Genomic DNA, 15,436 nt, shown 5'->3' with positions numbered 1-15,436 from the left:
GTGAAATTAAGATTACAGTGAACTGTCAAAATTTTAAAATAGATGATTGATAACCTCAAATTCGCAATCGTTGAATGATATTACTTTGCCCCTCCATGTTTGGTCACTCCAAGTATGCGATACATATTTCCCGATGATTCCAGATGGATTATTTCTAATGGTATTGATAAGATGTTCTGTTTCATTATTTTTTCCATTTTCATTTATGCTATTCATTAAATTGATCAGACTGAGAAGATTGTCAACTAACTCTTTCGTGTCGTGCTGCTTGCCTTTCCTACTGAATAGTACTAAATGTTTGTTGTTGTTATCAAGATTGATGTGTTCTTTTACCATATTTATTTGTGACTTTAAAGCTGAAAGTTTATCCTTTTTAGTTCTAATTTTCCCAATGTTTTCCTCAATTATCTTTTGATTTTTCCAAATTCCAATAGTTTCCAAATCTTTAAGCATTTTACATTTTGTTAGCCTTTTTTTTTTCCTCTCTTTTTGTTTTAGTCTTTTTTCTTTCTTCTATTATTTTTAGTCTATTTTCATGAAGTTTTTTCTGATTCAATTTCGAAAAGTTAATAAATTTTGAATTATTTCGTACCGCTTCATTTATGATTTCACCTTTTTCCGAATCTTTTTTTTCTTTTAACCATTCAGCTGTCTTATTGTTTTTAAACAACAATTTGGATTCTACAGTTCGTAAGCTACAGTGTGGAGCACGTTTCAGTTCTGCATCAAGTTGACCAAACACTCTCTCTACAGAAATATTGTTCAACGGACATGACTTGGTTGACTCCATTAAATTATCTGAAGGTTCAAAAAATGTGCCTGATGGAAGGAAATGAATCTTTGAATAAAGATTTAGATTTTTCCATTAACTTTTTACAAAAACGTTTCAAAAAAGACCCAGTAGCTGCATCAAGAGAGGGTGAAGGTTTAAATAAAATTTCAGTTACAGGATCCAGAGGTAATGTTGGTCCAGGAAGAAGCTGTAAAGAATTTTGAAGAAGAAATGACGGATTTTCGGAAGCTGTTTCTAAAAGTTGTATCAAAAGTTGATAAATTGGTTCCATCTGTAGAGCATTTCTGTTCTCATTCACTGCTTCTTTCCAATATGGTTCAGTAATAACTTTACAAATAATTCCTAATGCTCTACAGATGGCCAAAATATTATCATGTTGTAATGTATTAAATATATAATTTTCGGTAAAATTCAATGTACATTTAGAAGTTTTAAAATAATCCATCAAATGGCTCTGCAAAAAAAAGGTTCCAGCAGCATTAAAGAAAAGTGTATTAAATCGGTTACCACGGAAACTAACAATTGGAATCTTTATTATGCCCTTTTCTCTGAGATAGGTCGGAACATATAAGGGGTCGCCTGTGCCATCTTTATATATGAGTTTAGATATTGATCTTATTAAATTTTCAGTGGAAGAGAAAATTGGCCTTTCATTGCCAAACCCTTTTATTTGAAGCTCTTTCTCAATATCAATTATTTCCTTCTTGCATACATCAGAAAATTGTAACAAAGGATGAACAGAACATTTGAAAGATTCTGCTGTATTATCAACCAATTCATTAAAAATATTGTTAACTTTTTGCTCAGTAGCACTCCTGTCAGTCATGAAACTAGAAACTTTATTGAGAACGGATCCTGGATTACATATCTGAGACAACGTCTCATTGACACATGATACATATGTGGTGGCTTTCCCATCTATGACCTCAGAAACATCTACTGTAAATGTATTTTCAGCTGTTGTTAATTGGCTTGTATAATAATGATGCCCTCGTTTTGTAGTGGCGTCACGCTGCATAGTGAAATTGTCAGAAGATGCCAATGCTTCATTCAAATGTTGCTGTGCAACCAGGCCAACTTCAGAAGACATATTACCTACAGTTGACTTACTTGGCAGGTCAGATATCTCAATATCAACAAGTGACAGAACTGATATAATTACTGAATTCATATTGTTTATACCAACACCTTTACTACAAAGGAAATAGTACACTTCTCTTAGTTTGTCAGTATAGGGTCTTCCTTTTTTATTGCTACGACATTCCAAAACATCTTTAACAGAATTCATACAGTTATTATTGTCATCAATAGCCACATCTAACTCAGACCTTAAATTGTCTAGTTCTTTCTTGATGGTGTTGCATTGTGTGCTCTTTTCCTCCATTTTACGTTTATTCTTATTTTTCAAATTTAGTTTAATTTTCAAATTTCCAATTTCCTGTCTTTTTGATTTTTTAATCAATTTGGTTATTGTTTTTTGTAATTCAATATTCTGATTTTTCAGTGCATGATTTCTTTCAGAAAGATAGGTAACATTCATTTCTGCTTTATTCAGTTTTTTTTCTATTTCACTCATATGTGGAATACATTTGACAGCATTCAAAAATTGCATATATCTGGATAAGTTTCGGGCATGTTGAAGACGCTTTGCTGTGTTATATGCTCTTTTTACTCTTGAATAAAGACTACTTTTGTTGACAGAATCTTTTGGTTTCCCAGATATTTCACATAAAAAACTGTGAATAAGTTTCTGGCTTCCATTATATTTTTTAAACGCTTCAACTACAATTTTCTGTTTTAATTTGATATTGGACATTTTGACAGTTCAAGGTTTTTCAAATATTTATTACCCTTGTTGCTAAAAAATGTAAAACTAAAAGACTTACTCTATAATATTGGTGCAATTTTTACATCATTTTAAAGTTGTGAATGTGCATTTCTAATTGCAAGTGTATTTAAAATTAATAAGCATGAAAATTCAGGTACTCTCACCTTAAATAATAGTTATTTTACTATAACCCTGAGCAGTATTGTTTCCGTATTTTAAATGTTTTGTTATGCAATATATATATAGATACGAGATTGCAAAAATAAAAATTGAAATTAAATCTATTTTGTATCTAGTATTACTAAAAACTTAATAAATATATAAACACGTTCAAATGAAAATTTTAAAAGTTCATCCCAAATGATGTCATGTATGTAGAAGATACAATAGTATAATTGTGACAAGCAAAACATTTTATAAAAACCTTTCTACAATGTTGTTTTGAATTAATTGTGTAGTTTTGACATACTGTGAGATACAACAGCTAATAATTTGATTAATTTCAGTGCAACAATATGACATGATGTATGAATAAATCAGTGGCATATCTAGAAATTTTCATAAGCGGGGGCCCACTGGCTGTCCTAAGAAGGGGGGCCCTGTTCCTGTCATGCTTCAGTGATTCCCTATATAATCAACCAAATTTTCCCCCCAAAAGTTCCCCCCCCCCCCTAAATCGGCCACTGTAAATGATATCCTTTTGATATAAACTCAAAATATAAAAATCACTTTTTTTTTAATAGTTAAACCAGTATATGATGTCTATACCAAATAAATACTAATTCCTTCCGTTCAAATCTCTTTATTCAGGTACGAAAAGATTAACTACAAAATAAAAGATAAAACACACTAAATTCTACTATCAAAACTAACATTTTGTGAACTATAATATAATACAAAAGTGCATCTATCATAACATTTACGGTAGTGACATACACTTGTTCTCATTCAAAAATGTAATATCATGAACATTTACGGTAAATAATTGCCAAATTATCAAGGTCAAGTTTTATCAGTTTTACATCAATTAAACTCAAAATTTCTAACTTTAAACATGAAAGATAATTTATCTGCATTAAATAAAAGAAACATACCATATTGGTTGACTCTGGTATTCGTTATTTTCATCATAATCAAAGATTTTCACCAAGCACGTTTTGTGCAAATTCCCTGAAGGGGTTCATTAAAGTAAAGGGAAAGTAACTTATCTCAAAATAGAATATCACTAATTACCAAAAAATACAACAATAGGCAACAATGTTTTTTGTTCTCAAATTTGGCCGCTACATTCCAGCCCCTTAATTGTGGTCAAAGTACTTTCAAACACAAGTTACTGTTCTAACATGACTAGTCCAAACTATGACTCTAAATGTCAGCTTCTAATACCAAACACAACTTTGCGACTGGTCGTAATAATGTTGTTGAATATGTTTTTAGCCTCACTATACGAACATTGTCCGACTTGTCCTTTAGTACTTCAATGATTCTTCCTAAGTTCCAAAGATTCCTCGGTGTATTATCCTGGATCAATACAATGTCTCCTATTTTCAAGTTTCGCTTTTGAGAGTTCCACTTTTGCCTACTTTGTAATAAAGGCAAATACTCGTGAGTCCATCTCTTCCAGAAAATGTCTGCTAGATATTGTATTTGTCGCCAACGTCTTCTTACGTAATTGTCTGTTTTACAAAAAGTTCCTGGAGGAAAGTATTCGCCAGGTCTTAATAAGAGAAGATGGTTCGGAGTAAGCACCTTTAAATCGTCTACGTGTTCAGATACTTCAGAAATCGGACGGTTATTCAAGATTGCTTCCACTTCACAAAACAATGTATTCAGATTTTCATCGTTCAATCGAAGACTCTGCTCTTGCATGACAGAATATAACACCTTTCTTACTGATCTTATTAATCTCTCCCACACGCCTCCAAAGTGTGACGCGGCAGGAGGGTTGAATGCCCATTTTATACTTTTCTGAAGCATGAAATTATTTATCTTGTCTATGTTCCATCTTTCTATTTCTTCTCTCATTTCTCTTTCTGCTCCAACTAGTTTTGTTCCGTTATCTGATCTTATGAATTCTGGATTTCCTCTGCGAGATATCAAGCGTCTGATTGCGTTTATACAAGAATCTGTATCCATAGAATGTGCGATTTCCAAGTGAACGGCACGAATGGAGAGACAAGTAAAGATAACCCCATATCGTTTCACTAAACTTCTTCCTTGTTTGATCTGAAACGGTCCAAAAAAGTCCATTCCAACCATTGTAAATGGTGGTTTATCGGATATAAGTCTCTCCTTTGGTAAATTAGCCATTTTTTGGTCAACAAATGGTGCACAGTACTTCCTACAGATTACACATTTTGATACTATTCCTTTAATCATAGAGCTAGCACCAATAATCCAAAATTTTTGCCTTAGTTGCGCCAGAATTGAGTTTTTACCCAAGTGTCCTACTGAACGGTGAATGTCTTCAATGATCAACTTTGAAATGTTAGAGTCTTTCGGTAATAATATTGGATGTTTCGCATCATATGGTAAATCAGCACGCTCTAATCTTCCTCCTACTCTTAACAAACCATTCTCGTCTATAAATGGATTAAGTTTGAAGAGTTTAGATGACTTCTTTAACACTTTACCTCGGTCTATATTTTGAAGTACATGTATTTCTTCTTCAAAGTGAACACTTTGTTCATATTTAATGATAGCCATTTCTGATCTATTAAGAGTTTCGGTTGTCGGTAACGTGATCTGAATATCTTTCGTTACTCCGTTCAATGATTTTCTAACTGTTCGTTCATTCTGATTATCCACTGAGTTCTCACCTTCTGACTGACGTCTGTTCCTTATCTGTTTTCTTTCCTTAACCATGTTAACGAGTTTCCTAAAGTTGTCCAACGCAAGAAATAACCAACTAGTTATTTTCTTCAGTTTCTTCCATTCTGAGAATAGAGAGAACAGTCTATCTAATCCGTGATGTTCGCTTGACAATATTGTAGTGTTAACGACTCGTTTCACTTCTTTATCTTCATCAATAATAGTCTTGTCTATGCGCCCTTCTGGCCATTCTATTTCTGGTTTCCAAAGATACTCTGGTCCATTGAACCAGTCTGGGTTTGATTCAAACTTTGAAACTGACATTCCCCTAGATGCATAATCGGCGGGATTAAGCTTTGTATTTATATACTTCCACTGATCAACAATTGTAGCTTCATGAATGATTTCTAAGCGGTTTGCAACGAAAGTGTGGAAACGTATATTCTGATTGCTGATATAGCGTAATACTGACATACTGTCTGTCCAAAAGAATGTTTTGTCTATGCTGTAGTTTAACTCCTCTAATATTACTTTACTTAGTTTTACTGCTCGTGTTGCGGCTGTAAGTTCCATCCTAGGTATAGTTACCTTTTTCAATGGTGCTACCCGAGACTTGCCGAGTACAAAAGAACAATGAATCATACCTTCATCATCAACAAGGCGTAAATAAAATACCATTCCGTAGACAATTTCACTAGCATCCGAAAAGCAATGCAGCTGAGATGAAAATACCTTTCCAAAGTTTTCAGGTTTATAGCACCTGTCTATTCTCACGTTCTCAAGGTCGTAAAGCTGATCTAACCAATCATTCCATTTCTTTAAATCAGGTCCTGTAAGTTCTTTATCCCAACTAAATCCTTGTCTACACAAACCTTGTAGTATAGATTTAGCATTCAGCACGTACGGCGATATAATTCCTAAAGGATCATATACTGAACTAGTAATTGAAAGAATACTTCTTCTAGTCGCTATCTTTTCTTTGCACTTAATTCTGAATCCAAGAGTGTCAGTCTCTATAAACCATTGCACACCTAATGCACGTTCAACCGGGAGGTCATCCTCAAGACTCCACTGCTTGACCTCTTTGGCACGCTCCTCCTCTGGTATCGATTTAATTACGAGTGGGCTGTTACTGATCCATTTTGTCATATGAAATCCACCCTTTTGACACAAAGAAGTTACGTTCTTTATCAACGATATTGCCTCAACGTCAGTCGATAAGGACGAAAGACAATCATCAACATACATGCTCTTAGTTATTGTATGTGCTACTACTTTGTCATAGTGTTCACCGAAGTCTTCAGCTGTTCTTTTTAGCGCATAGTTACAGCAACTTGGTGATGATGTGGCACCGAACAAATGCACGGTCATTCTATACTGTTCCGGTTCATTCTCCATGTTACCGTTTGGCCACCAAAAGAATCTTAAACAGTCTCTATCAAGTGGTGGCACTTTCACCTGGTGAAACATAGCTTCTATATCTCCTAAAATTGCAACTTTCTCTTCACGGAATCTTATGAGAACACCTAGAAGGTTATTAGTGAGATCTGGTCCCTGTAAGAGTTGTTTATTTAGAGACACACCCATATATGTAGCTGAACAGTCAAACACAATTCTAATTTTGTCTGGTTTCTGACTGTGGTAAACACCATGATGCGGGATATACCATACTCGTCCATCGTTTCTGTTGAACTGTTCCTTAGGGACGTGTTCCATGTAACCTCTTTCTAACAGTTTGTCCATAAAATCAGTATAGTCCTGTTTGAATTTAGGATTCTTTATAAACTTGTTCTTAAGACTTCTCAATCGCTGCTGGCCCTGAGAAGCATTATTCGGCAGTTTCACATTGCTGTCACGGAAGGGTAGTGGAATGTAGTACTGTCCCTTCTCAAAATGAATATTCTTATTCACATAATCTAAGAAAGAATTGTCGTCTACTGAGTTTTCTCTCTTGTCATCTATGATGCGTTCAGGAAAATCAAAGTTCATAGATTTTTCAACTAACTCGTTAAGCCTTGAATGCTCTTCTTCATGAATCGCAGACATCTCTACTCGATTAACGACTTTATTAGTTCCTGTACATTCTCGTATCATATTCCATATAATCCATCCTAATCTAGTGCGTGTGGCATGTGGGGACCCACTTGGTCCTGTTGCTACCTCAAATGGTGTGTAGGCATCTGGGACATTATTGCCTATCATAAGTCCAATACTAGCATCAAGGTTAGGCCATTTAATTCCCGACAAGTGACTCCATTTCGAAATTTCTTCTTGTTTCGGAATGTGATCCACTGAAACTGGCATCTCATCCTTTGTATAGACTCTTGGGAGTTCTACAACATCATTCATTTCTAGGTCCAATACTTGTAATCCAGAAACTGCGTAAGTTGTCATCTTATAAGGTTCACCCATGGTATTCAGTGTAATTTGCATTCTTTTACCATTTCCACCTAGCTTATGCAACAGATTTTCCGTACAGAATGACACGCTACTTCCTGAATCAAAGAATGCGTATGTCTCTACACAAGGTGCTTTATTCTTCAGTTTTACCCTTACTGGTATAATAGCCATTGCACATGACATATCTCCAGCCCCTACTTGACTGTTATTATCTGATAAATAGCTTGTGCATGCGCTAGTCTTGTTATCCACCTCTGTCGAACTTTCACTCTGTTTCAATGGTGTACTAGTAATATCTCTTGGTACTTTGTCTTTGTCGTGAAGTAAAGTTGGATGTCTTTTGGTACAAATAAGACATGTGGCTCGCATTTTACAGTTAACTGTCCTGTGTCCTATTTTGAGACAACCAAAACAATGACCTTTGCTCTTTAAATGTTCATAACGGTTTCGAATACTCAAAGATAGTATGCTTTTGCAATCTTCTAATTTATGACAGTTTCCACAGTAGGTTCATTTCAGTTCATTTACACGCTTATCATGTTCGTTTTTAACATCTGTGGCAAAGCTCATCCTTTGAGTCTGTTTCGATTTGTTATCAGTCACATTTCTAGCCTTCTGGTCTCTTGTATTATTCTGTTTTGCAGAAACCGCTATATTACCATAAGTTGGGTCATTGGCCTTTTTAGCTTCCTGTTTAACAAACTGCACAAAGTGTGTAAAAGTTACCAAATCTTTCTTTTCCTTTGTTCGCATTACTACATTTCTCCATCGATCATGAAAGTAGAATGGTAGTTTAATCATTAGTCGCTTAATGTTCTCGGAGTATTCCAGAATACACATAGCTTCCATGCTTACAGCTGCATTTTCACATTCGATCAAAAATAAAGAGAAATCGTCAAGTGACTTTGAATCTCCAGCTTGTATGGTAGGCCACTCTAGTGCTCTTTTAATAAATGCATTTGCAATAACTTCTGTATCTCCGTATCTTTCTTCTAATTGTTTGATTGCTGCACTATATGCATGTTCGCCTATTAAATGGCTGAATCCACTTACTACTTTGCTTGCTTCGCCGTATGTAAATTGTTCCAAATAAGTCATTTTCTCCTCCTCGTTATCTGTATTTGCAACTATTCTTGCTTGAAATTGTCGATAAAACTTTCTGTATTCTAAAGGGTTTCCTCCAAATTTCTTAATATCAGGTGTAGGTTTTCTTAAGTGTTTCACTACTGCAGACATACTATTTTCCACTATATTGCTATTTTCCACTGTATTAGCCTGAATATTGTTCATATTTTCATCATGTTTAATGCTGGATATCACAGTCATATTATGTTCATTTTTAGGTTCTTGCAAATGTGTATTGTTTGCGGTAGATATAATTTTATTGACCTTTATGGCTTTAACTGGTCTAATTTCCAGTACTTCTTTTATCTCGTTCTTTGGTACAAACGGTTTTGCCATTACGTTATAATTCACAGCTGTTTTTTGTGCAATGTCAGATTTCTTTGGTTTTGATTGTACTTTGGAAACGTAAGTACTACATGTACTATTTGATTTTCATACTTGTCTAATAATTTTGTTTTTGCGTCTGCTATAGCTATATCGGTGTCAAGTTGTAATTCTTCTTCTTCTAATTTTAATTTTAACTTTGCTAACTCAATGTCTTTCTTTCTTTTAAGTGCTGCCAATTTTGTCTCTAATTCAACTCGTTTTTGTTCTTCTTTTAACCTTTGCGATGATAAACTTGATCTTGAAAGTGATGATCGTTTACTAATTACACTTTTTGACCTCAGTGTTTGTTTATTTTCTTCGCGGATAGCGTTGAAATAATTTTCTATTGATCGCTTGATCTCGCGTAAAGATTCATCTCTTTCTTGGAAAACCATCATATATGATTCTTTGTCTTCTTCATGACCTATCTTAGGCATAATGTTTTGGTGTTGTTCAATGAACATCTCATATTTGTCCATCCATATTGAATACTTCCCTTTGATGGTATCATATGGTGCTTTGTCTGCTATTAAATCAATAATGTTTTCAGAAAGACGATTTAAGCCACCGTAACTATGGGCAAGCTTATCAAGTTCGTATTGTTGTCCTTTTTCTGATAATGTTCTTGCTCTGGCACCATCTACATGTTCTGATTCTGAACTACATGTAGTCGTACTGTTCGTTTCTTCCGTTACATTTGTGTCTTTTATATTTGCACTTTCTTCATCTTTAGTGGCTTTGGTGTCGCTTTCTGTTAAATCCATGTCAATATGTTAATGATATGATGTCTATACCAAATAAATACTAATTCCTTCCGTTCAAATCTCTTTATTCAGGTACGAAAAGATTAACTACAAAATAAAAGATAAAACACACTAAATTCTACTATCAAAACTAACATTTTGTGAACTATAATACAATACAAAAGTGCATCTATCATAACATTTACGGTAGTGACATACACTTGTTCTCATTCAAAAATGTAATATCATGAACATTTACGGTAAATAATTGCCAAATTATCAAGGTCAAGTTTTATCAGTTTTACATCAATTAAACTCAAAATTTCTAACTTTAAACATGAAAGATAATTTATCTGCATTAAATAAAAGAAACATACCATATTGGTTGACTCTGGTATTCCTTATTTTCATCATAATCAAAGATTTTCACCAAGCACGTTTTGTGCAAATTCCCTGAAGGGGTTCATTTAAGTAAAGGGAAAGTAACTTATCTCAAAATAGAATATCACTAATTACCAAAAAATACAACAATAGGCAACAATGTTTTTTGTTCTCAAATTTGGCCGCTACACAGTATGTATAAATTTTAAGCAGCAATGGTCATATTATCCACCCTGCTTATTCAATAACTCCAACAGAGTTTAAAAAAAATTGTAGTATCTCACATATTATTTCATACGTTTAAAAAGTCTTTCAGAATGAGAAGAGCCAGTATCAGAATCGCTCGACTCTTCATTCTGTTTCCTTTTGAAACCTATGAAAATAGATGTCTCCTGCACTTCAGGTGGTATTTCAATTTCAGTTTTGCTGTTGGTAGCGTTAATTAATTCAGCTGATGCATGTGCATGGCTTAAATTAGTTGGACACTGTGTTTCAGCATCACTGAAACTAATACCATCTGCTCCCTCAGGCTCAAATAGCAACTGACTGTCAAAGTCATCAAACTCAATAGATTGAAATGACTTCTCAGGCAGGTACATATCTGTCCTAGAGAAAGAGGGCATCTGTGTTTCATCATCACTAAATGAATGTGAAACAACAGAAAACTCACTTTCCCTGGGTAATTCTATTTCATCTGAACAAGAACAAACAAGATTTTCAGGGTTATTTTCAAAAGTCATGTCAGATGTTTGTTCAGATGTTGTGACGTCATTCACACTTTCTAATTTATCTGACCCAGTCATGCACATAATAACAGAATCAGTCAAATCATTTGCACATGAACTTGCTGTAACAATTATACTAGAGTATCTTCTACATACACAGCAGGTGCATGCTTCACCTAGATAGGGAACATGATCTGCTAGAGTATTGGAAATAGTGGTGTCTGGCAGTATTTCACAATAATTTCCAGTAATGTATCTATACATAATTGCATAACGACAATTATCAAAACTGTAAAATGTCTGCCAATTACCACCCAGGGTCAAGCTATCACTAGTTGCCATTTCTGTAATGTGCAAAAAAACAGTTTTTCTAATATTTTCACAAACTATCTACATGTAAGTCTATATTTGAGATATTTTTCTACTTTCACAACAAACCTCAAGTTATTATCTTTAAAATCAATAAATTCAAAAAAAAAAACCATGCAAATCAAGCAGTAGTATATATGAAATTTTAAATATTTTGTTTAAAACTTACATGTCTGTCAAATAACACTTGCATTGCCTGATTAATGGTCCACACGAACATGTGTAATAACCGTTCACCATGCTTACATGTTACAGTGCCAACTAGCATAAAGCAGAGGATGAATAAGGACCAAGAGGTGCATAAACTGTGCAACAAAACATTAATTTATTACATTTTGATAAAACATGCATTCATTGAATATGTATAGTGAAAGAGAAGAAATTTGTGAACATGCCATTTCAAGAATTAAGTAGAAAGCATTTTATATTGTTTTCAGTTAAACTTATCAATACTAATACTATCATAAAGCATACCAAAATGATGGAAACACCAAAATCTTTCTTCGATAGACCTTTGTTATCACCAAATTATTATCTAAAAACCATAGAAATCCAACATTTATTATAATTCTTTATATTGGTATAAAGTAAAATTGACAGTAATACGATAATCATCATTTTTATTTAAAATATCAGTTTTTTTATATACTGATTAGTTATCTGCCCTCTTATTATAACATGTAGTATTTTAAAACTATTCTAAATTGTTTTTACTCCTTGGTCTGACCAACAGCTGTTACTACCTTCGCAGTCATATTTTTTGTTTATTTCCAAATAATATTTTTGGGCGTTTGTTACTTGTTTTAGTTTCATTGATGTTCTGTATAGACAAAGGGTGATGTTTTATGGGAACATGTTTTTTATATTGTTGATTTCTTTGTTTGAATGGTTTTGGATGGAGATGTCCCATTGGCCCTCATACCACATCTTCTAATATCTATGTCAATATGACACTTTGTCTTGTGATCAGGTCATGATTTCTAGACCAAATACATGTCAGAGGTTGGTTTTTTATATTTATATATTTGAAATTTAGTTTTCTATTTGTATGACACAATTTTTGTTTATTATTAACAATTTATCATTTACTTGCATACCAATAGGAAAAAACTGTCAAACTCCTCTAGACTGGCTCTTTAATTACATGCGCACCATATAAATCTGAACAATTATACCTAAAAATTAAAGAACACTATATATAATTAAAAACCAATTGTTCAGAGAACAATTGAAGGTCTTTCCATCAAAAACATTGTATTTTGATATGAAAAGTTGTGAAACTAAGTTCAAAATGTCATTTCAATCGTCAAATGATAGCTCCTAGTAAGCTGATTCCAAAAATATATTGTTTCCATACATTTTTTTTAAATAAGGAAGATAATTTGTTACTTCCGGTTTGAAAAATGTTACTTCCGATTATATTTAAATATTTATTTGACACTAATTCCAAAAATATCTGGTTCTATATACTTTTATATTAATAAAGTACAAAAAAATAGCTACTTCCGGTTTACAAAAGTTCACTTCCGGTTGTTTTTTTTCAAGGCTAAATTGTTTGATACCTTTTTCTAAAAGTTGTATATCTTTATCATGTATACATATAGAATAAAAGCAAAGGTCAAAATCTAGAACGTCAAATAAAGCTATGACCTTGAGATAAATTTCAAGGTCATAAACCAAGGACCTCAAATCAAAAGACCATAGGTCTTAATTATATTTAGTTAATGAGTTATATTACCAAACGCGTATTTTTAAATACAAGAGGGGAGAAAACTCCCTTTTACATTCAACGTACGCTTGCAATCAAAATTTACATCTTACGACATGTCGCAACTAACAATTAAGTAAAAATAATTTGTTGATATCTTATACAGTCTTTGAATATGAGTGAAAATAAGCCAAATTCAAATATTAGAATATGACCTTGACCTTTGACCTTGACCTAATTTTCATTTTTTGGGACCAAGGACCTCAAATCAAAAGATCCTAGGTCTCTATCACTTATGATTTATAAGATAGAAATTCATATCACTTATATCAGATGCATAAGGGGAAATAACTCTCATATGGAACGGTCATATCGCTTCGGGCAAAATAGGACAAATCATGCCAAGGATATAACGAGCAATTTTGTAAAATAAATTTGTCATAATCTTTTACGGTTGCGAAGGAGATGCGATAACAAGGAAAACAGTGTTTGGGGAGATAACTCCTACAAAGAAAAGTATTCGTTTATGCAGGGTAAATTTCAAAAGCGCATAAACTGTTCGATATCATATACCAAATATCTAAGCGACATATTGCGAAACAAATGTTTATCGCAAGAACAAAATTAGGCGGAAGAAAAAAAAAAAATAATCAGAAGAAAAACAATAGGTCTTTCCACAGAAAAGTGGAAAGACCTAATTACGTGTTGTCATCATGCCCTTGTTCATTCATTAATCAGTTATTTTTACTTTGGGCCTATTAAATGAAATAAGTAATTTTTACAGTTGAAAACAAAGTTAGAATTTATTCTACTTACTTCAATGTACAAGCAATTTTACTATATTTCAAAAACGCAAAATTAACACATTTTACATTGGTAAAGGGGAATAACTGTAGATTTGTAAAAGTGACAACACCAAAAGTTAACTTGACATGTGTTTTGTGGTCATAATTTTTTGTTTTTGTTTTGTTTTTTACCTTAACAGCAATTTAAGACACTTTAATCAGGGGTGGATCCAGTCATTTTAAAAAGGAAGGTTCCAACCCAGAAACCTTTCCCCCTGGATCCGCCACTGTTAATGTTTTAGCAGTGCATAATTTTATGTGTGCCACTTCCTAAATTGTTTGTTTGCTTGTCTTATTTGATGTACTTTAATATCCCATATGTATCTTCTTATAATTGTATGAATTTTACTTTGTTTATAATTTAAAGGTTTAAAGGTTAAATGGTAGTTTAAATACAAGTATTTCTTTTATTAGTCTACTTACCAAAATTTGGTTGATTATATAGGGAATCCCTGAACTATGACCTGAGCTGGGACCCCCTTAGGTCAGTCAGCCCCCCCCCCCCCCCCCCCCCCTAATAAAAAATTCTGGATCCGACACTGAATATCCTACCATCTCTTCTAATAATTGTATAAATTTTAATACTTTGTTTATAATTTAATGGTTGGAAGTTATGGTAATTGAAATCTAACTTCACTTTTATAAGTCTACTTACCAAAATTGAAAACAAAATAAGTAAGGTGGTTGTCTTCTTTTCTCAATATCAACTAATTATATATATATATAATTACTGTATAATACAAGATACTCCTACAACAAAAAAAACAAGTGTTGGCTAGTATTCAATATCAAATTAGAGCATTGTTGAATCACTTTAAAAAGAGACACTAATCACTATTAAAGTAATTATCACCATTTGGTTGCAAAATAGATAGATGATCAACTTTTTAATGGATAGATGATTACTTGTGATACCCTTATTAAGTATAAAGACCTAGTGTCATATCATTAACACATTGATCAAAGTAATCCTGCCTCCTGGCTGTGTACATTGTGTACCAATTATTGTAATGACCCATTGATTGTGCAGGGATTATAATAACAAACAATTGATCAAGCATTTAAGTAGGTCTTTGTTTAAATATTCAATCACCCTCCACATTTATATGAAACTTTTTGACAAGAAGCTGCTGCAACTACTTTATTTTATGAGTATTATCGACAATTGTCAGTAAGACATTTTTCAACAATAGGGTTCAAATAAATAATATAGACACTACTTTTATATCACATGGTTTAATATTTTCTTATTTAATAAATTTTTTTATCAAAGCTGCACCTAACTGCACTATCACATCATATGATATCTAAAAAAGTCTATAGTATAAGGGGGGTAACTCGA

At 33.1% G+C, this 15,436-nt stretch overlaps 1 protein-coding gene and 1 long non-coding RNA gene across 2 annotated transcripts; both read right to left on the bottom strand.

Moving 5' to 3' along the window:
* Positions 1-3,423: 3,423 nt before the first annotated feature.
* On the bottom strand, positions 3,424-9,382 carry LOC143066788 (uncharacterized). Its single transcript, XM_076239599.1, has 2 exons — positions 5,060-9,382; positions 3,424-3,446 (listed from the first exon to the last, which is right to left on the bottom strand). The coding sequence occupies exons 1-2, from the start codon at positions 8,199-8,201 to the stop codon at positions 3,424-3,426; spliced, it is 3,165 nt and encodes a 1,054-aa protein (XP_076095714.1). The 5' UTR covers positions 8,202-9,382.
* A 753-nt stretch (positions 9,383-10,135) lies between these two features.
* On the bottom strand, positions 10,136-10,608 carry LOC143068863 (uncharacterized). The gene is made up of 2 exons (XR_012976260.1): positions 10,444-10,608; positions 10,136-10,174 (listed from the first exon to the last, which is right to left on the bottom strand). It is a non-coding gene; the product is annotated as an uncharacterized LOC143068863 (long non-coding RNA).
* Between the last annotated feature and the right edge of the window lie 4,828 nt (positions 10,609-15,436).

This window comes from Mytilus galloprovincialis, chromosome 3, assembly GCF_965363235.1.
Source record: "Mytilus galloprovincialis chromosome 3, xbMytGall1.hap1.1, whole genome shotgun sequence".
Lineage (NCBI taxonomy): Eukaryota > Metazoa > Mollusca > Bivalvia > Mytilida > Mytilidae > Mytilus > Mytilus galloprovincialis.
This window is presented reverse-complemented; position numbering and strand designations above follow the sequence as displayed.

What these genes read in the sequence shown, in the direction of transcription:
- LOC143066788 (XM_076239599.1), bottom strand. Translation starts at nt 8,201, where the DNA reads ATGCGAGCCACATGTCTTATTTGTACCAAAAGACATCCAACTTTACTT. An exon ending in CCGTTCAGTAGGACACTTGG is followed by an intron (nt 3,447 to 5,059) that starts GTAAAAACTCAA and finishes TTTATTTTGTAG; the next exon opens with TTAATCTTTTCGTACCTGAA.